The sequence below is a fragment of the Vombatus ursinus genome, unplaced genomic scaffold (assembly GCF_900497805.2).
Source record: "Vombatus ursinus unplaced genomic scaffold, bare-nosed wombat genome assembly UNPS02014797.1, whole genome shotgun sequence".
NCBI classification, from domain to species: Eukaryota; Metazoa; Chordata; class Mammalia; order Diprotodontia; family Vombatidae; genus Vombatus; species Vombatus ursinus.
Window position 1 is genome coordinate 4,201,393 of NW_020954575.1, and position 21,354 is coordinate 4,222,746.

The 21,354-nt window shown below is 36.0% G+C and overlaps 1 protein-coding gene across 1 annotated transcript in view; it reads right to left on the reverse strand.

Moving 5' to 3' along the window:
• The window catches only part of CLTC (clathrin heavy chain), a 75,607-nt gene that overhangs the window by 19,001 nt on the left and 35,252 nt on the right, over nucleotides 1–21,354 (reverse strand). Inside the window, exons 7-15 of the mRNA XM_027870292.1 lie at nucleotides 20,616–20,813; nucleotides 18,648–18,848; nucleotides 14,635–14,787; nucleotides 11,404–11,526; nucleotides 10,915–11,052; nucleotides 7,906–8,070; nucleotides 7,482–7,662; nucleotides 4,402–4,565; nucleotides 501–626 (exon numbers count right to left, since the gene is read on the reverse strand). Of these exons, the coding sequence (XP_027726093.1) occupies nucleotides 501–626; nucleotides 4,402–4,565; nucleotides 7,482–7,662; nucleotides 7,906–8,070; nucleotides 10,915–11,052; nucleotides 11,404–11,526; nucleotides 14,635–14,787; nucleotides 18,648–18,848; nucleotides 20,616–20,813 (1,449 nt within the window). The remainder of the gene's footprint in view (nucleotides 1–500; nucleotides 627–4,401; nucleotides 4,566–7,481; nucleotides 7,663–7,905; nucleotides 8,071–10,914; nucleotides 11,053–11,403; nucleotides 11,527–14,634; nucleotides 14,788–18,647; nucleotides 18,849–20,615; nucleotides 20,814–21,354) is intronic.

A 21,354-nucleotide genomic window follows, 5' to 3' on the forward strand; every position in this document is an offset into this window, starting at 1 on the left:
TCACGAGATGACTTTTGGACCTCAACAACTCATGATGCCTAAGGCACAAAAAGATAAAGATCTGCAAAGATGGAAGAAATATTCACAGTAATGGTCTCACTTGTCCTTGAAATACTTAAATTTATCCTTATTTGCATATGAGAATTTTTTTCTTTTACTATAACACTATGTAAAGTTACTGAGGAAAACACTGCCCCACAGGTCTAGACTTAATGGGGGATGTGAGTGAATTCTTGAGCCAGTTTGCTTTGTCTTTTGAAATAGTTAAGTAGGTATTTGATACAACAGCGTGGGAAAACTTAAGGAACTAAAAGACAGGAATGCAGTGTTTTTCAAAACCAATTATAACCCTACTATTTATTACATACCCAAGTTTCTTGCATTACAGTACAATGATTAAAATGGATGATTTACCCCATAGTCCAACAAGACTGGTCTTTATGGTCCAAAACCCCCAATGGAAGATAACATATAATCTTTGTGTTTGATTTGGTACTTACCTTCTGCACATAAATCTCGATATATTTCTGGAGATTATTTCTATATAAGTAGAGCACCAAGTCATGAACAAAGTCAAATCGATCACAAACAATGATGAGTGGTAACTGGTCTGTTAGTTTTGCTTCCTGAAAAAGAACACATGAGAACCCTTACCTGTCACATATGGTCTGTTTTAAGACATGACCATGTTCTTATTAAATGCAAAAAGGCAATCAATTTTTCTATAGTAGTCTCATCTTCAGTATAAAGAGTATCCTAATAACCTGAGTATGCATGTTCCCAGGGTTATCGGTAAACTCACTAGCTACTATCTACAGCAAAATAGTAATCTAACAAGTCCCTCACAAGGCAGGCCCTTCCCACGCCCACATTTACAAGACTATTAAACAACCACAGGACAACAGGTATGACAAACAACTATACTTCAGAATTTGATTGCCACTGGCATTGAGAGTAGGATTAACACACTGGGATGTTAATAAATGCAAGACCAACACTTGATAACTGCTTTAAGAAAGTAAAGCACTCTTCCAAAATCATAGTACTTTCATCTACATTTGTTGCAGATGGATAACATTTAGTCCCATCCCTTCCCAATTTACAGATTCTATTGCATCCATCCACTCAAATGCTTTTAACTCAACCCATTCAATGCAACATGATATCCATGAGACAGAAGCATCATGTGTTGCTGTAGTAAGATTAAGGTCAGTACAGGCACTTAAAAAAAAGATGCCCTTACATAAATCAAGCTGTGTTGAGTGTTACACATCCCAGGATATAATCTTACAAACTTACATGAAAGATGCTATGGACAGGTAGGAAAGACCTGCACTGGGAGATTTACCTGGTACATGTCCTGTACATTCCACAGACACAAGGAACAGCACAAAAAACAACAATTTCCATCAGGAATTTATTTACTTATAGACAGACTAAAATTCCTCAATGAATGCTTTTAAGACACTCTGAGGAAAGAGAACTGAGAAACCTAAGAGACTTTCCTCAATGACAGAGTAAAAATTAAACTACATTTGCAAACTAAGAACAAAATCTAATCATTGAGGTCTAACCAATAGTCACAACTGGGTTATATCTAATGCTACAAAGCATAAGTAAACTATGAAGCACTTCCAGAATTTTAAAAAATGTAGGGTTAGGGGAGGGAAGGTTGAAGGAAAACTATATCTAGGGGTTAACAACCCCCCCCCCCCAAAAAAGGGCTGGGCATCTGAAGAAGCAGCCCAGCTACAGACTTGTTTTTACACATTTAGGAAAGTCTTTCAAGCAAGCTAATGCTTAAAATAATAGGAAATTTAACATTACTGCATACTATAATAATCTCAAGAAAGGAAAAGTGTTTCTATTACCTTGTTTTTACAAGCGTAGCTAATTAACATAATTTTTTCCTCAGTGATCTATGAATACCAGTAAACCAAGTTCTGTTTGTGGCATTATTTTTATGTAAATGTAGTAACATACTTCCTTTGACCTTTAAGAATTCAGCACTCTTAGAGATAACGTCAGGCAGTTTAAGGTTAAAGGGTTTCTGCAGAAAACTTACTGTCTGAAGCAATGTAAAAATACAACTAGCATGTAAAATCTACTCAAAATCACTAATTTAAACTGAGAAAGTGAATAAGAAAACTAAGATATCTGTTTAATTACTTCTTTACTTACTTACTTACTTACAGGTACTACTTAGCTGGGCAAGGCAAAAGGTAACCAGTGTTTTCACCATACTGATTTACCATGCTCTCCAATTACAATCATTTAAGATTTTCAGAACAATTAAAATAATTCTGATCAATTGCCTAACACATTTAGAGCCACTGTTAGATGTGAACTGAGAACAGTTTCAAGCTTCCTACTAGATTTAAGGCTTCAGATTAACTTACTTAAATTCACAGTTTCACAGTTTCTTACAGAGTATAATTTTTTTTTGGTTTGGAGACTGCATCTAACTCTTAGGAGAAATCTTAAGAAGTTAAGTACTATCACATAATCACAAAAGCTATATTAGGTGTACGTCTCATCACAAATCTCTTTTTACTGAACATAAAAATGAGCACTTATGGGTATTCTTACCTCTTCTCTTTCTAAGACGTACAGAGAATCTTAAGACTACTACAATGGTGCCCCCAAACCAAACTAATAAATGTTCTCACTAAAACAGTTACAGCATAAAGGAATAAAGTTAAGAATAAAAGTAGTCCTAAGAAGAAAGCATAAGTTGGTCTGATGTCTAGGGATTAACACCACCTGTGCCCTATCCCCTGAAACTGATCAGAACCTGAAGACTAAGAAGCACAAGCACCATTTCAATTCAAGGGATAGTGCTGGGCTGGATGAAATGCCTTCAGGCTATATACACCAGAAAGTTAGAGTAGTCCCAGAGGTAACAGAAATCCTGGACTAAAAATGTTTAGGGGATCTTAAAATAATTCTAAGGCCAAAGATATACCACAACTACACCATTTGCTTCTCATGAGATCCTGATTGGGGGGAGAGAGAGAGAGAGAGAGAGAGAAAGAGAAGGAAAGAGAGAGAGAAAGGAAGGAAGGAAGGAAGGAAGGAAGGAAGGAAGGAAGGAAGGAAGGAAGGAAGGAAGGAGACTAAGGTACTTTACTATTGATTCATAAAGATTTGGTAAAATTGATGCCTAGACTAGAAAAGACAAGAAAGGTGATCCAATTTAATCCTTTATCCTTACAGTGGGTCTATAACCTGAAGCAGTTCTGATTTTGATTATGTGAATTTAGGTTTCTCAAAGCTGTAGCTCTTCACAAGAGCTTTCATATTTTTGGTGAATCTATCCCAGGCGAAAAGTTAGGCTGAATTTAGCACTTGGTATAATTTATAGAATGGAAGGCCATGAGTTTAGTTATTTAATACAAAGTGGACTGGCAAACTCTAAGAAACACTGTGGGTGAAAGAAGAGTTTATTATAGGTTATATACTACCCTCTGTCAATTTACCTGATAAGATAGGAGCCTTCAGTTATAGTTCTAACTTAAGATTCTTCTGAAGGACAAGTTATAAGAAGCTTTTTGTAAAACTACCTGGGCCACTCTTTTAAAATTAAAAATTAGAAGAAGAAAAATAAATTTGTTTGTGTGCTAATAGTTCTACAGTTAGTTTGTATGTGGAGATTAAAGTCTTTTTAACAGCATATCCCATTTTAATTCTTCTCCTACCAAACAATCACTTTGTTGAGTGAAATGAAGTTCAAGTTAAACTTTGACTAGCTTAAGTTGTCTTGTATTGAAAGAAGCTAAAGTTCAAATTTTTTTCCCTAAAAAGCATCATTTCAACAAAGACCCACACAATAGCTATCATTTCTCTGAAGCTTAGTATTTATCATGTAACAAAGTAGTTGGCATCTTGAGGTTAATTTGTAGCTTCTATTCTGCTAATTACTCAAGACCTAGTTGCCATGTCTGAATACGATACTTAGTTTACAAGTTGAAAACCTTATACCTTCAATGGCACAGCCAAATAATCATAGCCTGGAGACACTAGTGTCAATCCCTGCTTGCTATGAAGACCCTTTCTAACAGTATCATAGACAAGTTGAGTTTACAATTTTAAAGTACAGTATCATGACACTTGAGGAAGCAAAGCTACAAAATCTAGCCTTCTTTTAAAGGACCTAAATAACTCCTGAGATGAAGCTATGGATTATCATAGTAAAAAATCTCTAAGATCTAATGATCTATTTCTTACTAGTTTCCTCCTCTGAGGGGAAATTAGAGGTTTATTTAACTTGGAAGAAATGCTTTCAATATTCAATTATGTAGGGTTAGGGGCAAAACAATCATTTAAAAATCTCCTAGCATTACTGATTTTGCACGAGATAATCAATTATCTGTAGACTTAACTATATTTGGAAAAACTTACCTTGAGAAAGTTCTTGACACGCTCGGGATCATAGCAGTTGCTCTCTCGGCAGATTCTCTCTACCTCTTTGATCTGCCCAGTCTTACAGGCTGCCTGAATATATTTAAAGTGCACATCTGGGTCTTGACTGAAGTTGACAATGGATCCCAGGAAATAAAAAAGTCCTTTAAAAAAAGTAAAAATTAAGACTCATGATTCCCTCTAGTTAAGAAATCATACATTGTCATACACACAACACATAACCTTCATTAAACAATAACTACACATGAAAAAATTAATTTAGAATTAAGATTCAAAAAATCTAATCTGTGAAGGAGAGACTTTTTGAAATTTCCATATTTAATTGTTATACTAAGCCAGAATTTCTGAGTGGAGGAAAAGTACAAAAGTGAAGAACTTGGTGATGGGGCAGCTGGTGAAACCAAAAAGGAAAAGAAATCCTTAGATTCAGACGAAAGTGATAAAGATGATTACCAGAAGAAGCTTTAAAGAACTGAGCTGAAAGAGTTTGAGACTCTTACTCCAAGGAACTATATAAATGCCTCATCATGATATAGAGGTAACATTAGGCTCTAATAATGAACCAGTAGAGTATTAGCTCTGACAGGTAATGCAAGCTAGAAAGGTCTGAGTACTCGCTATTTCTCTTAGCATAGCCTAGCTAAATCCAATGTGGTTTACTACCAGTATGGTGGCAAAATGATGAATTTTCAAGCTCCAGCAACTCTCAAATACCATCTATCTACTAGAAAAACATGATGATCTGCATGGGAAGTCAGCTCCCTGATGCAACAGAAGTATGTACATTTGTGGCTAGCATTAGAACTGCTCAGAGACAGCACAAAAGAAATCATCTGACCAAGTACCCTAAACATACAGACCTCCCATAAGACCAATTGTTTTACAAGCTTAATGAAGAGTGATTAATCTAGTAACACAAAGTAGATTATGATTTGAGCATTTGTACCTGCAGAATGCCTTATTCAAAACTCCATTTAGACAAACTCTGATCATTTAATAATAGAAAAGTATTTATCTAATTAATTTCTTATTCCTCTTACTTTCTTTTTTTAATTAATTTTTTCTTTTGGTTTTCAACAATCACATCCATAAGCTTTTGAGTTTTAAGTTTTCTCTCCCTCCCTCCCCCCTTCCTTCCCCAAGACAGCGTGTAATCTCATCTAGCATCTACATACACATTCCTGTTAAACATATTTTCACATTAGTAAAGAAGAATTAGAACTCGCAGGAGGAACCACAAGAAGAACCCGCCTCCCCAATAAAAAAGCAAATAGTATGCTTCGATATGCATTCAAACTTCATAGTTCTTTCTCTGGATGTGGATAGCATTTTCCACCATTAAGATTTTGGAGATGCCTTAGTTCCTTGCATTGCTGAGAGGAGCTAAGTCTATCAGAGATAATCATCGCACAACATGGCTGTTACTGCGTACAATGTTCTCCTGGTTCTGCTCACTTCACTCAGCATCAGTCCATACAAGTCTTACAAGGTTCCTCTAACTTACTTTCACATTATGGTAGACAATAAAATCCTAACAAGAGCCAAGTAAGTAAAAAATGCAATTACTTTCAGATTCTGAAATCCTTTATCATCTACTTTAGAACATTTTTCAAGTTTTCAAGTCTGGAAACCTTACATTTGGTATCTTAAAAAAAAAAAAAACACCTAGAAGCTCTATTCTTTTAATAATTGAGGAGAAAATTTTTTATTAAATTTCTTTTTTTTGTTTTTGTTTTTTTTTTTTTTTTTTTTGCAATTGGGGTTAAGTGACTTGCCCAGGGTCACACAGCTATCAAGTGTCAAGTGTTTGGTCTGAGGCCAGATTTGAACTCGGGTCTTCCTGACTTTAGGGCCAGTGCTCTATCCACTGCACCACCTAACCATCCCTGATTAAATTTCTTAGAGGGCTTTATCAAAATGGCATGCCATTTGGGAAATAGTAGTTTAATTACTAAATATTAGGATAGCATCTCATTAATCATCAAGTTCCAGTAGTTAAGAATACTTATAAGTTTCTAATGATGCACATGTCCAAAAACAAATAATCTTTCCCTCCAAAACCTGCCCTTCCTCCTTTTCTATTTATTTATTGTACCATCATTTCACCAAGTCTTAAAATTATTTTTTATGCTTTCTTCTCTATCCTTCCACATACTTCCAAGTCTCTGTTCAGTTGCCAAGTCTTGTCAATTCTACCACCATAATCCCTTTAAAATTAGCAAATTTTTTTATTATGTTAATCATTTATCATCAAGACAACTCTAATAGGCTCCTAACTGGTCTCCCTACCTCCATCCTCTGTTCCTCTGTATAACTAGCAAAATTATCTTCCTAACATAAATCACATATATTGTTTAAAAAAAAAAAAAAAAAGCCTTCAGTGGCTCCCTGTTACCTAAAGGATATGATATCCTGCCTTTCAAGGCCCTCTAAAACCTGAATCCTCTTATTCCATACCAACTTCCTTCCAAATAGTCTATATTATAATCAAACTAGAATAATGGCCATTCCCCAAACCTGATTTGCCTCCATCCACTTTTACACCTTAAAAAGGATTTTTTCTGGTCACACTTAAATATTTCCTCTGTTTTGAGACCAAACTCAGATGCCATCTCTTCCACACAGCTTATCCTGATTTCCCCTCCACCTCCTAGACAGATGTGACATTTGTCCTTGAAACTTACAAGACTACTTGATCTAGATCTTGACCTTACCCTAAACGTGCATTACAGCCTGCATACATCTCATGTCCTCTCTGTAGGTTTTAAGTGTTTCAAGGGCAGAGATGGTCATTTGAAGTTGCAGTTCCTACTTTGCACATAATCTTCACTTCAGTTTTTGGCAAGAAACATAGAAGTCAAGACTATTAATGCCTCAAGTCTGTTGCAATACCAACTACAAGATGAATAGTGGTGATGAAACTGGTTTTAGGTCTAAGTTTCATAGCTCTTCCTGAATTTTCTATCTAAACCATTACCTGTCCGTTACACACACACAAAAAAAATGTGTGTTCCTATGGTTTGTTTTTTATTACATAGTGCAGAATTCTTAAACTTTACCTTCAAAACTCTTAAAGGATTCAAATAGTTCAATCAGGGACTGAGTTGAGAGCTGTTCATGATACTTGGAAGCCACCTGGACACAAATCTGCAGGTTTTGGCGAATATTGGCAGAAAGCATAGCCCTGAGGCACTCCAGGGAATCTTCCACAGATAAGGAACCAAAGTAATTAACTAACCACTAGAAGACAAAATGATGATAAAAGATCATGCTAAGGGTCAGGCTAGCAGAAAGATACTGTGCTATCAGCACAACCATCAATAAATATATTATATTTTAAATAATATCAGTTAAGAACTACCATGTCCATGGGGAGGACATGGATGAAAGTTAATAGTGTATCCTTGGAGACAACAAAAAAATTCAATGAGATCACACACCTTAAGTAAAATTAAAATGATAGGAGGTATACGTGAGACATACCTCAGGGTTCAGAAGATGGGTGTGAACAACTGCACGCTTAATATCATACAGATCAGTGAAATGCTCCAGTGCACGCTGTAATAGGCCAGCCTTTTCACAGAGTTGAGCGATATGAGCCCGGTCGTAATGTGTAAACATCTGGTTCCCTAAAATAGCATCTGCAACCTAGAACAATATACAAAGAACAGTTAAATTTTTTCTTTTAATATTACTAATTCTAACCCAGGATCACTGTGAAGGTATTTGTAAACCATATATTACTATATAATATAAAAGCATATTTATTAAATGTTGACCACTCATTAGTGACTTGCTAAAATAAAAGCATATAAGAAATCTAAAAAACAGGACAGTTGGTGTAAAGATTTGAATGACAAACATGTACCAAAGGAGCTAGATTCTTCTTTGAGAAGCAGTGTGGCATATCAGATACAGACCAGTCTTAAAGACAGAAGAACCAGGGTTCAAGTCCCACCTTTGACATATAGTAGCTCTGTGCCCCTGAGCAAATCATCTGACCTCTTTGTGCTCCAGGCATCTCTCCTTAATGGTGTAAGTTGCTAAACCACATTAGTACATGTAAATTCTCCACCTAGTAGTTCCCTACAAGTATGAAATCACAGGTCATTTCCTTTCTCCCATTACTTCTATGGGGAGGGGGTAAAAATCTATACTATTACTAAGTACTCTCCTAGGCCACCCTGTTCCAGCTTCCTTCTCTATCTTGACCCCATTGTAAATTCCACATTGTCTTCTCTTCCTAAATCCCCTGTCCTAATGTCAGTGCCCCCAACCCTAGATTATTCCTACCATCCAATTCTTCTATTCCTATTCATATGCTGCACAGCAGAGCGGGAAGAAGGCATACAAAGAATCTGACTGGTTCAACTACAAATGTGTTATCTCATCTCAACTGAGCCCTCACTGCAGCAAGGCTATCATTGGATATCACTCTGTAAAGTCTGTCCCATTATCCCACTGGGGAGTTCCTCTTGGAGCCTCCATTTTGGAAAGGCTGGCCTTAATTACCCTCCTCCTTAACTCTAACACCATCCTTTTCTCCACCTAAGTTCATTTGGCCCTTCCCTGCCCCTTTACAGGTCTCTTGTATATATAGTTTTCCCCTCAATGGACTGTAAGCACCTTAAGACAGAGACTGTCTTTCTTTTTTGCTTGTATTTGTCATCTCCAGTGCTTACCTGGCACTAAATAAATTCATTTTTTTCTTCCTTCCTACTCCTAACAAATTTTCTATTCTAACTCCTTATGGGGCTTTTCCACTGAGGACTTTACCTCTTGAATGAAAATATGGAGCCCATTTGCAATGAGCTCTTGCCCTAGTTCACTACATTTCAAAAACCCCTGGACAAAACTCTCTCCATTAATTCCAGTCTGATGAGCTTGCCTTTCTCATCAAGATTAACCCCTCACATATACCTATTCCCCTATTTCTTTTCAATGATCCCTTCCATCTCTCTAATGTCCAACTCCTCTCTATATACGAGTTCCCCTGCTGCCTACAAATATACCCAAGTCTTTAAAAATCTTCACTAGACTCTATATTCCCTCAAACCAACATCCTATACCTCTCCTCCCTTCCTCTACCAAACGTGCAGGAAAACTTGCCTACTCTTGCTTCTACATCGTCTACTTTCAACTTTGCAATCTACTTCCAACCTCACTCAACTGAAATGGCTCTACCCAAAGTTAGCAACTATCTCTTAACTGATAAATCCCAAGTTTTTTTTTTCTATGCTTCCCCTTCATGACTTTTCTACAGCATGCTACGGTTGACAACCTTTTCTACCTGAGGATTCCCTTATCTCTGGATTTTCATGCCATTACTTCCCCTTGATTCTGGTACCTGTCTGATTATTCCTTCTCATTCACTTTTGCTGACTCATTATCCAAATCCCAACCCAGAAGTGTGGATGTGCCTTAAGGCTCTGCCCAGGACCCTCCTTACTTGATGATCACCAACAGCTCCCATGATTTCAATTATCTCTTTCCACATAACTGCTGTGATGCTTAAGCAGTTCGAGAGCCATAATTTCTGGGTAATTAAGCATTTTATTAATAATGCTAGCATATTACCAATAAAATGGGTCTATGACACTATCAAATGCCAAAGACAAATCATGGCAGTGGCTCACAGTTTATATGCCCTTGAAAGACTGGGTGCTCCTGAGGGAAACAATCAACTAACTGGTTAACAATTAAGAAGAGAATGAGTATTATAATGAGAGGTGGGCTTATTCCAATGAGGATCTTGGGGTACGTGACATTGAGCACCCAAATCTTGGTCAAAGAGATTTATCGATTTTCATATCACCTGTCTGACAAAAGGGAGAATCCACATTTCCCCAGACCCCTCCAAGTAAACAATGAGCAGGAATCCACTCATCCACCTTAGAATTTCTTTTCTGTCTTTGATTAGATCTTAGTTTGGGTAAGTCTCTGCCCAAGATTTCCCATACTGATTGATCTCTGAATAAGGAAGCAGAAAAGAGGAAAAACCTTGGTCCTAATTCAATAATTAGTTATTAATGTATGAAAGATATAATCATTTCTCTCACTCCCAAATCTATGTCAATCAATCCCAGTCCAAAAATCACCAACTGTTATGTTTCATGGACACTTCAAATTCAAAAAGTATAAAGTGATCTGATCTCCCTACTCCAACCTTCTTCCCTTTTAAATATCCCTAAGTCTGACAAGGGTACCAACATCCTTCCACTCTGGTGTCATCCTTTATTCTTCCCTCTCAAGCTATGAAATTAGCCGTTGTCCAAATCTTACCATTTCTATCCCCACGATATTTCTTGCATTGTCCCCTTCTCTACTCACACAGCTACTACCCTAGTTCAGTTCCTCATCACCTCTTGTTTGGATTCCAAGAGCCTTTTAATTGAACTCACTACTTCAAGTATTTCTCCCTCTCCAATCTATCCTCCACCTAGAACAAGGAGATACTTGAAACATCATTAAAAGCACAAGAAAAGAACATACTTGAGGGGCATGCATAAGGTTCATCTCAAGCAACCGTGTTTGCAGGGGACCCTCAGATGGGCGATTATTTTTCAAAGCATCAAGTAAAAATGCAGTGCACTGCTGGATTAAGTTGTATTCCATAAACACGTCAACAATCTATGAAAGAGAGAAAAAGAGCTTGAGGATATTGCTACATGTAAACATGAGAACAAAAACCTGGTTTCACAGATTCAAGAGCCATTTTTAAAGAAAAGAATAATATTTATAAGTCATTTAGACCACTATAATTTCATAACTACTGAATCTAATTATGGTCTATAACACTTGTTACCAAAGCTGTTTTTCAAAAAACTAAGCATTAAATGTTTTAAGCAGGAAGAGTCCATGCATAAATAAAATGCCACCATTTCTTCAAGTGTTTTGTCTTTCCAAAGTTTAGTTATAAGCCAGCTACCCTCTTTCATGCATTTAAATCAAAGAAACAAGCAGATATCTGAACACATTTACCTGTGTTATATCAGCAAGTGGCTCTTCATCTTGAACCAACATTTGAGCAAACTGTTGACCTTGATCTGGGCTGATCCTCATTACATTTCTCAACAGAAAGATCCAGTCTGGAGTATAACCAACCTACAAAAACAGTTCAAAAGTAGAAGTCAAAAAAAAGTCTTATTTTCGAGGTAGAAGCATTATCTGCTTTGCTATATAATAAGAACTCACTGGAGGTGCAGCCAAGATGGCGGATTAGGGCAGCCACTCAGCTAAACTCTCCCAACATTCTTCTGCAAATAACTTAAAAAAGGATCAGACAACTGATCACAAAGAGATTACAGGGGACCCTTTGTTGGCACCGGGTATAGCTGGTGCTGATTGGCAACACTACTACACATACACAGTGTTAGGTCATAGTTCCAGGGTGTGAAGGAGCACCGGTTATCAGTTACAAGGGAGCAGGGGCCCTGGTCACAGTTCACAAAAAAAAAAAGAGAAGTGCTTGTGGCTGCAGGGGATAAGGGACCCCTTCCTGGGTAAACACAAGAGTGAAGAACAGGAGAGCAGCAACCATAAAACTCTCCCAGAATCACACCACCTTGGAAGTGCCAAAAACTTGCAAAGTCCCTAAACTGACTCTGAAAACAGCAGCCCAAGAAAGCAGGGAGCTTGGGGACAGCGCCTCCCCAACCCCAGGTGAGCAGCTTTAACTTAACTTTAACATAAAGTTCAAAGTCAAGAAATAGGCTGGAAAAATGAGCAAACCACAAAAAAGAATTTGATCTTAAAAAGCTACTACTCTGGTGGCAGAAAGACCAAGACTTAAACTCAGAAGACAATAATGTGAAAATAGATGCCAAAAAAATGCTAACTGGACCCTAACTGAACAAGAATTCCTCAAAGAGTTAATGAAAGAGATAAAAGTGGTAGAGGAAAAATTGGGGAAAGAAATGAGAATGATACAAGAAAATTATGAAAAGAGAACTGGTAAGAGACACAAAGAAATACTGAAGAAAATGACACCTTAAAAAACAGAAGACCAAATGTTAAAATGGGCACAAAAATCCACTAAATAGAAGAACTCCTTAAAAAGCAGAATAGGTCAAATGGAAAAGGAGGTACAAAAACTCATTGAAGTAAATAATTTCTGGGGTGGCTAGATGGCGCCGGCCCTGCAGTCGGGAGGACTCCAGTTCAAATCCGGCCTCCAATACTTGATACTTCCTAGTTCTGTGACCTTGGGCAAGTCATTTAACTCTAGTTCCCTCACCAAAATACTAATAATAATTCCTTAAAAATTAGAATTGGGGGGGGGGGTAGCTAGGTGGCACAGTGGATAGAGCACTGGCCCTGAATTCAAATCCAGCCTCAGACCAAACACCTGACACTTAACTAGCTGTGTGACCCTGGGCAGGTCACTTAACCCCAATTGTCTAAAAATAAAAAAAATTAAAAAAAAAAAAATTAGAATTGGGCAAGGGGAATTTAATGACTCCATAAGATATCAAGAAACAATAAAACAAAGTCAAAAGAATGAAAAAAACTGTGAAATATCTCATTAGGAAAAAAAACTTATCTGGAAAATAGATCAAGGAAAAATAATTTAAGAATTATTGGACTATCTGAAAGCCATGATCAAAAAAGAGGGGGAAAAAAAAGCCTAGACATAGTTCAAGAAATTATCAAGGACGGTCTCAGACACATGACACTTACTAGCTGTGTGACTCTGGGCAAGTCACTTAACCCCAACTGCCTCACCAAAAAAAAAAAAAAAAGAAAAGAAAGAAATTATCAAGGACAATTGCTCAGATATCCCAGACCCAAAGGAAAAATAGATACTGAAAGAATCCATTGATCACCTCTGCAAAGAGGCCCCATAATGAAAAGTTTCAAGAATATTACAGCAAAATTCCAGAGCTCCCAGGTCAAACAGTAAATACTTCAAGGAGCCAGAATGAAACAATTCAAATACGGAGTCACAGTCAAGATCACACAAGATTTAGCAGTTTCCACATTAAAGGAATGGCGGGCTTAGAATATGCTATTCCAGAAGGCAAAGGAGCTAGGATTACAACCAAAAATAACTATCCAGCAAAACTGAGTGTAATCCTTCAGGGTTTGGATATTTAATGAAATAAAGGACGTTCAAGCACTCCTGATGAAAAGACCAGAGCTGAATAGTAAATATGACATTCAAACAGAAGACTCAAGAGAAGAATAAAAAAGTAAACATGAAAGAGTAATCATAAGAGACTCAAATTAAACTGTTTACATTCCTACTTGGGAAGATGACACATGTAACTCCTAAGAACTTTATCATCATTACGGCAGTTAAAAGGAGTTTACAGACAGAGGGCATGGACGTGAGTCGATTATGTTGGAATGATCTCAAAAAATGAAGGACTGAGAAAGAGAGATGTACTAGGAGAAAGAGGAAAGAAGAGGTAGAATGTGGAAAATTTTCTCTCACATAAAAGAGGAACACAAGGAAGAGCTTTAGACATGAATGGAAAAATTAGGGAAGTGTGGGGAGGGCGGATATGGATAATGATTGAACCTCAATCTTATCAGAATTAGTTCACGGGGGGAAGGAAATATATACACACCCCCCACACACACACACACACGCTCTCTCTCTCACTCAGCTGTTTACAGAAATGTAACTTATTCAATAGGGAATTAGGAGGGGAAGGGGATAAGAGAAAATAGGACATGATAAAACAAAGAGAAGACTGAGAGAGCAAGAAAAACAATTTTGGGGAGGGAAAGAATGAAAGAGAGAGAACTCATTTTTGCAAGATCAGCATTAATATTAGTCAGAGGATCTGAACAACTCAGAATAAGTCACCTCACTTCTCTGGGCCTTCATCTCTAGAAGAAGGAAGGTGGACCCCATGGCCATCATTCCAAGCCAAAAAAGTCCACTGTACTTCCTCTGGTTAAGCAGAAAAAACAACAGGCTCATGTTCAGACAAATTCTCAGCTATGCAGCACTGAACTCATCACTTAGCCTCAATCTCTAATATAAAATGGTAATAATACTGCACTCTTTACTCCAATGTAGAAAGTGCTTTTTAAGTTTTAAGGTATCACAAAGTGAATTATTAAATGTGTTTTAAAAATTTCAGAACTGGAATCTTCTCACTTTGTTAAAGCTAATTCAACATATGTCACTTCATTTTCACTGAGAGCCAAAATTATATGAACCTATGACAAAGAGAATGAATTGAATTTCGTTGAACTTACTTTTTTGGCATACAGTACAATCTTCTGTACTTGGCCTGTTTCTGCAAAGCACTGGATAACTTTATTTGGAACATTAGCCCTTAGGTACACACTAAGTGCCAATGTAGGGTCCACAGATTTTACTAGATCACCCAATTCTTCTGAACACTCCAGCTGTCCAAAAGAAAAGAAAAAAAAAGAGAAAAGCCTGATTAATAAGAGCCTCAGAACAGTTTTCCAAACTGTGACACAAGACCTTCTCTCAAGGAGGGTACAAAGCAATAGCGAAAATTAAGGGATGTTTCAAAATATAACTCCTACAATTTGGAACTATGCCCAAAGAGCTATAAAAATGTGCATACCCTTTGACCCAGCAATAGCACTTTTAGGGCTATATCCTAAAGAGATCACACAAATGGGAAAAGGACCTACATGTACAAAAATATTCATAGCAGCTCTTTTTGTGGTGGCAAAGAATTGGAAATTGAGAGGATGCCCATCAATTGGGGAATGGCTGAGCAAGTTGTGGTATATGAATGTGATGGAATACTATTGTGCTAGAAGAAATGATGAACAGGCTGACTTCAGAAAAACCTGGAAAGACTTGTATGGTCTGATGCTGAGTGAAGTGAGCAGAATCAAGAGAATGTTGTACACAATAACAGCCATGTTGTGTGATGACTAATATTGATAAACTTAACCCTTCCTGGCAATACAAGGATCTAAGACATCTCCAGAGGCCTTGTGATAGAAAATGCTATCCACACTCAAAGAATGAACTATGGAAGCTGAACTGTTGTTTTTTTTTCTCTTCTGTTGAGTTTTGTTTCCTCTTTCTAATGGTTCCTCCTATTGGTTTTAATTTCTACTTACAACATCACTAACGTGAAAATATGTTTAATATGAATGTAAATGTATAGCCTATATCAAATTGTGCACCATCCTGGGGAGGGTGGTGGGGAGGAAGGGGGAGAAAAATTTTAAACTCAAAAGCATATGGAAGTGATTATTGATAAATCAAAATAAATTAAGAAAAAAATTTAAAAAATAAAATATAACTCCTATATAAATACATCTAATTATTTCAGTGAAAAGAATCCAAATCAAGTCAAAAACGAACCACAGAAAATTCAATCCAACTACCAGGGAACATAGCACAGCAATCATTTAATGATATATAAAATAGAGGACAAATTTTAATCACCATATATTGAACTGTCACAGGTACTGTGAGTCAACATAGGTTAATGTACTGACGTTGTCACACTACACTGGAATAAAGCATGTGAACTCCTAATTCAGAAGTATCATAATTTCTGTGATATTTCTCAATGTCATTTAAGAAAAACATATAAGCTGGTTTCCCAAAAAACTTAGTCATTTGAAATTTATCAGTTATTTTATTGTCTTTAAGTTAAGTAATAACCTTTTGTGATAAATACATAACTTGCCTGAACTGAAAACTCACAGGGGCAGCCAAAACTTGCACAGCAAATAATTATGAGTTTAAGTTACAGAAATATAGAAACTTAGTTAAAAACCCCAACCTAGAAAGTGATGGTTTTTTACTCATTGGGATTACCGAAACTCAACAGACTGAAATTATCTTCAAAAGTAGACACTGAGATTACCAATACGTTGACAAAAGTTTTTTTCCCCCAGAGAAAGATTAACTTGTTAAGAAAAAAACAAAACAACAAAAAAAATTCCATCTTTCAGAAACAAGTCTGTGACATCAAAAGTATTTGCCTGCATTATGTAAATAAGGTTTGCCTACAGAACTGCTAAGAATAAAAAATCTCATTCACTAGGAGAAACATCAATGACTCGAGGTAGCAATAATTGATATGATTGAAATGATTATGAATCATAGGCCAAACAGCTTTGAATGGTTCCACTTCCAGATAATATAATCTAGTGAGAAGTAGAACTGAACATATAGTGGGAAGAGCTTTCTGATCAATTAACTGAGAATACAGAATCTTGCTATTTTGCATTGCAAGTAGATTAAGTAATATATTTAGTTAAAGTTTTATAGTTGAAACTGATGTTAGAAATATTACTGTGAAAACCTATGGATGACAGGAGACATTTTCAATTTAGTTAATGAATTTTTCAATTAAAATGGTAAAACTGTACCAGACTCTGCACTCTTATGAGAACTCAACTGATATTAGAATGAGATGTAGGTCTACAAGCATTAGTCTAAAATGTACCTCCTTCCATCATGCCACTTAAATACGTGGCATGCTTCAGATAATCACTTATATTGGATATGAATGAAAAGCTACATACAGTTTAAGATGTACTAAAGGAGTAATCAATTTTATACAACAAAAAAAACCAAGACTCTTTGCAAAATTGTAATGATACAGGACAGAGGATAGGGCAATTAATTCTATGTTATGACAAAACACTGGCTCTTTCATTACAAAGTATTTTAAAGGGGATTTGAGATAAAAAGAAATTAGAACTCTTCTTAGTGATGAAAATCAAGCAAATTAATCTTAGAATAAAAATTTCTTCCTGAAATTTATATATTTACAATCAATTAAAAAAAACTGAGCTTTCAAAATTAAGTGCAAGGTACTCAAATACATACTCTGATTCTGAAAGAATGACCATACTTATGAAGTAAGAACTATGGAAAATACATTTGAAAAAAAAAAAGTGTTTCTGTGTATTTTCCAATTCTAAAAATAATGACTGCCCTGAAAATTAAATAAGACCACCTGCTTATTCATAACTTGACTGGTCTGTAGAAGAAATTGTAATTTTAAGGACCTACATCTTCATAAATAGGATAAAAATAGAAAAGGAACCTATTTGCAACAAATAAAATGCATGTGGGCTTATTCCTTCTCTACATGGATTGTTTCAATAGAAGAACCTCAAAAAAAACCCCTCGTGTTTTGGCTGTCAATTAATAAACACTTCTTTGGCCTGGAAAACAAATGTTAGCTACCTTCTGTAACATCCTATTTGTATAAAATGGGCTTTTCTGCAAAGATAAATAACCACTGTGATTTGTGGCTGAGAAAAGAAGAGTAGCAGCATGAGTGACCAGGTTCTAAGGAAACTCTAAAGAACAAATCCATCCAACATATAAGAAAATTGAATTAATAAATTTCTATGTTACATTATGTTTTATTTTGAAAAGGTAGTAAACTCACTTTCATTTGAATAAATGAACCAAAAAGTTTGCCTAGAATGTTATGCAGAGATGAAAAGTTTCCACAGAGATCACACTTCTAACTGGCGCATTCTACTGGCTCAGTTAAACTTCAGTTCTTTCAACAAGGCTGAGTAAAAATCTATCGAAGATAGAGAACTACCGTGGCCTGTATTATCCTCAAGAGTGATTCTCTTTCCAAAGAGTTCCTGGTATGGTACTTCAATATAATCCTCACTATTAGGAATATGACATGACTGCTGGTAGTAATGGATATTGATAGACTAATGGAAAAAATCATGGGTTAGTGGTACTTGTGCTTCTTTATTTTCAATAATACCAATAAACCTCTATATTATGGCCTATTAGCCTTTTCATTATCAGTAAACTTAACTGGTAAGAGATAACCAGTTTTACGTTTAAATCTCGGATTTTTTTAATAAGGCAAAAAAAGCTATGACAAATATATAAGGATGAAACTTCTGTCCATGTTAGGATTAAGGTTCTAGGTTTCTAAATGGGCAGTATATACTGCTCTGTCCACAGATCTGATTCCAAATTGCCCTAAGAGTTCTACCATCTCAAGTATTGTACTGTACACAATTTTTCCTAAAAGAACATTCTCCAGTAGAATAGTTAAAGAACTCAATAAGGAGATTTCAGATTCCATGAGTGCTCACATGTATTAGCTACTCTGATAATAATCCTAACCATTCCATGCACCACAGGCTTCTGTGTTGTCTTGAGACAGAATGTTAGGCACACATTTTGGGTGCAATCTAGAACTAAACTCCACCCTTCTCACATACCCAAGACTAACATAGCATTCAATTTGGTTAAACCAATGCATGTTAAATCTTACCTTATCTTCTTTTAACCATTTCTCTAGTAGCTGTTTACGCCCCTGTTGAAGCACAGGCCTACACAGTTCTAAGGATTCATATTTGTTCAGCTGGCCTTGGTCTAAAAGGATTCCAAAGTACTGGAGTAGAGGTGAAGTCTGACCTGGTTGTGCTGGAACACTCTGGAACCGGCGAATGGTGTCTGGGGTACGTAAGATTCCCTTCAAGAAAAATGATTTGAAACAAATTTTTTTTCCATTTAAAAGTTCTATGCTTAAACAAGTCTAAGAATACGATCCATCTATTAACATAGTCTGTGACAAGTCCTTCTCACTCTCATATGCGTATTCAGGACTATAAATTGACTAAGCTGGTTCATGTTCTGATTTAAGTGTGCTACCACTAAATATATTCATAAAGCACCATGTTGGCTAGTCTACTGTATAGGTACACAATGTATACTAAAGTACATATTTTTTAAGGCACATGAAATTGGGTAAATCATGATAGGATAAATACCAACACAGAAACAAAAACTGGGGGTGGGGAAGAGACTATTGAACAAGAATATAATGTAGTATTCTTATGCTATAAGAAATGAAGTTAAAGAAACTTAAGATATCTATGAATGGATGGCTACAGCAACGTGAACAGAATGAGTACAATTTATACCATGAACACAGTAATGTAAAGGAAAATTTAGATTTCTGATCAATACCATAATAACAATCATTTCTGAGGAATTATACCAAAATACGTATCCCACGTCTCAGAAACTGAGAGACAGCAGGCTATAGATACAGAATGAGGTATATTTCCAGACATGGCCTTTGTCATGTTTTTCTAACTTCAGAGGAGTGAGAAGTGACAATGATGTTTAAAAAATGAAACATTTTTTAAAAGGAAAAAAAAAATGAAGAGATTAGACTAGATCCTCTCTAAATCTCTTCTAGCCCTAAGAATTTTACTCAAATCAGTCAAATTTATGACATATAACTAGAACAAAGTGAATTTTCTTCCAGGTGAAGACTATCAGTAGTCATCTTCAACCATGAAGAAATATTGCCCTAGTTTTCTTAAATTCTAGCAATTCATAGTATATTAGATATAAATCTAAATCTTTCTGGGTTAAAAATAGGGACATTAACATCCAAACCTATAATGTTGCTAAGCTAAAACTGTATGGCTTCACTGAAGCAAATTCTCAGAAGTGAATAGGAAGAACAAGTTGTCAAAGATGATGACCTAAATAGTCAGCATCCGAAGCAAATATGGCAGAGCTATAAATTGATCCCATAATTCTTAGAAACAATTAAGAAAATTAACTACACTATTCATTTTGCCACAGCAATAGCACTACCAAGGCACACACCCCAAGGAAGCCAAACACAGAGGAAAAGGTCTCACAGACACTATGGCAGCCTTTCTGGAGAATTTTTAAAACTTTCCCAAATTAGAAACAAGAGTGGATAGTCCTTCAGGAGGGTACAGGTGAACAAACTGTAGGATATGAATGTGATGGTATATTATTGCACTAAAAAAAAAAATTAATGTAAAGTTCAAAGAAATCTGCAAAGATCTCTATGTCTTGATGCAGGCAATATTAAGTAGAACCGAAAGATTATGCCAAGGAAAACACTAAAATCAATGCAACGACCAATCTTGAATTGTGAAGACTAATGAATAAATATATTTCTCTTCGTAGAGAAGTAATGTGGAATAAGGCATATACCGTTAGACACGGTTAATATGTTGTTTGTTTTGTCTAACTGTACTTTATTACAAAGGGGGTGGGGATGGGAAATAACATTTTAAAGCAAAGTTAAAATATTAAAAAGAGATTAGAAGTCCTAATTAAACTCATACAGTCAAAAAAGCAGTATTATTTTGCAAAAATTTTGATCTTTTCCTAACATAGCTAGAAATGGAAGGCACTTAACAGGCACATAAATGTTCTTGGAATTTTGATGTTTGTTTCCCAAATTTACCTTTGGTGCATTAGCAGCCACCTTTGCTGCCTCTGAGTAATTTCCTTGTGCAAAAAGAGCATTAAATTTCCGGGCAAAAAGCTCTTCAGCTCCAGCTAAGTTGTTACGCACAGCCATTCTCAAAGCCAGATCAGGATTCTGTAGGACATTGGTGATGTAAGGAATTATATTCTCTTCTTCCACACACACCGACAGCACCTATAATTTAAATGTTAGTAGATATCCAATATGAATACTTTGTAAGACATTTATTCTAAATATGTTTAGACTGTACTAGTACTGTCCTTGATGATTAATGAAATTAGGATTCAACACGATTAGTTATTTGGAAAAGAGAGGAAAAATATTAAGAAAATTTGAAAATTGGAGGGGAGTGGACCCTTTGATAGAAATCTATTATCATGGTTTGAAATCATTTAGTAGTCTAAAGTGGTTCCATTTGACAAATTAGTCAAACCAAGTTCTTTATTTCTTTACAACTTACAAGCCCATAACTACTTCTACCTAAATTAAGTTCGAGATACTTTTATTTCATCTTTTACATCTAAATTGGTCTAACAGTAGGTTAATTTAGTTTAAGTCAGATGAAAGGAGATAACGTCATCAAATTCCTGACTTCCTTTAATGTTTAGCTTAAGTACCACCTCCTACTGTAACTCTATTCTGCTCTCCCCCCCCCAAGAGCTCACCAACAAAATAAGTTATTTTATATATATTTGCTTTCTTCATATTCATGCTG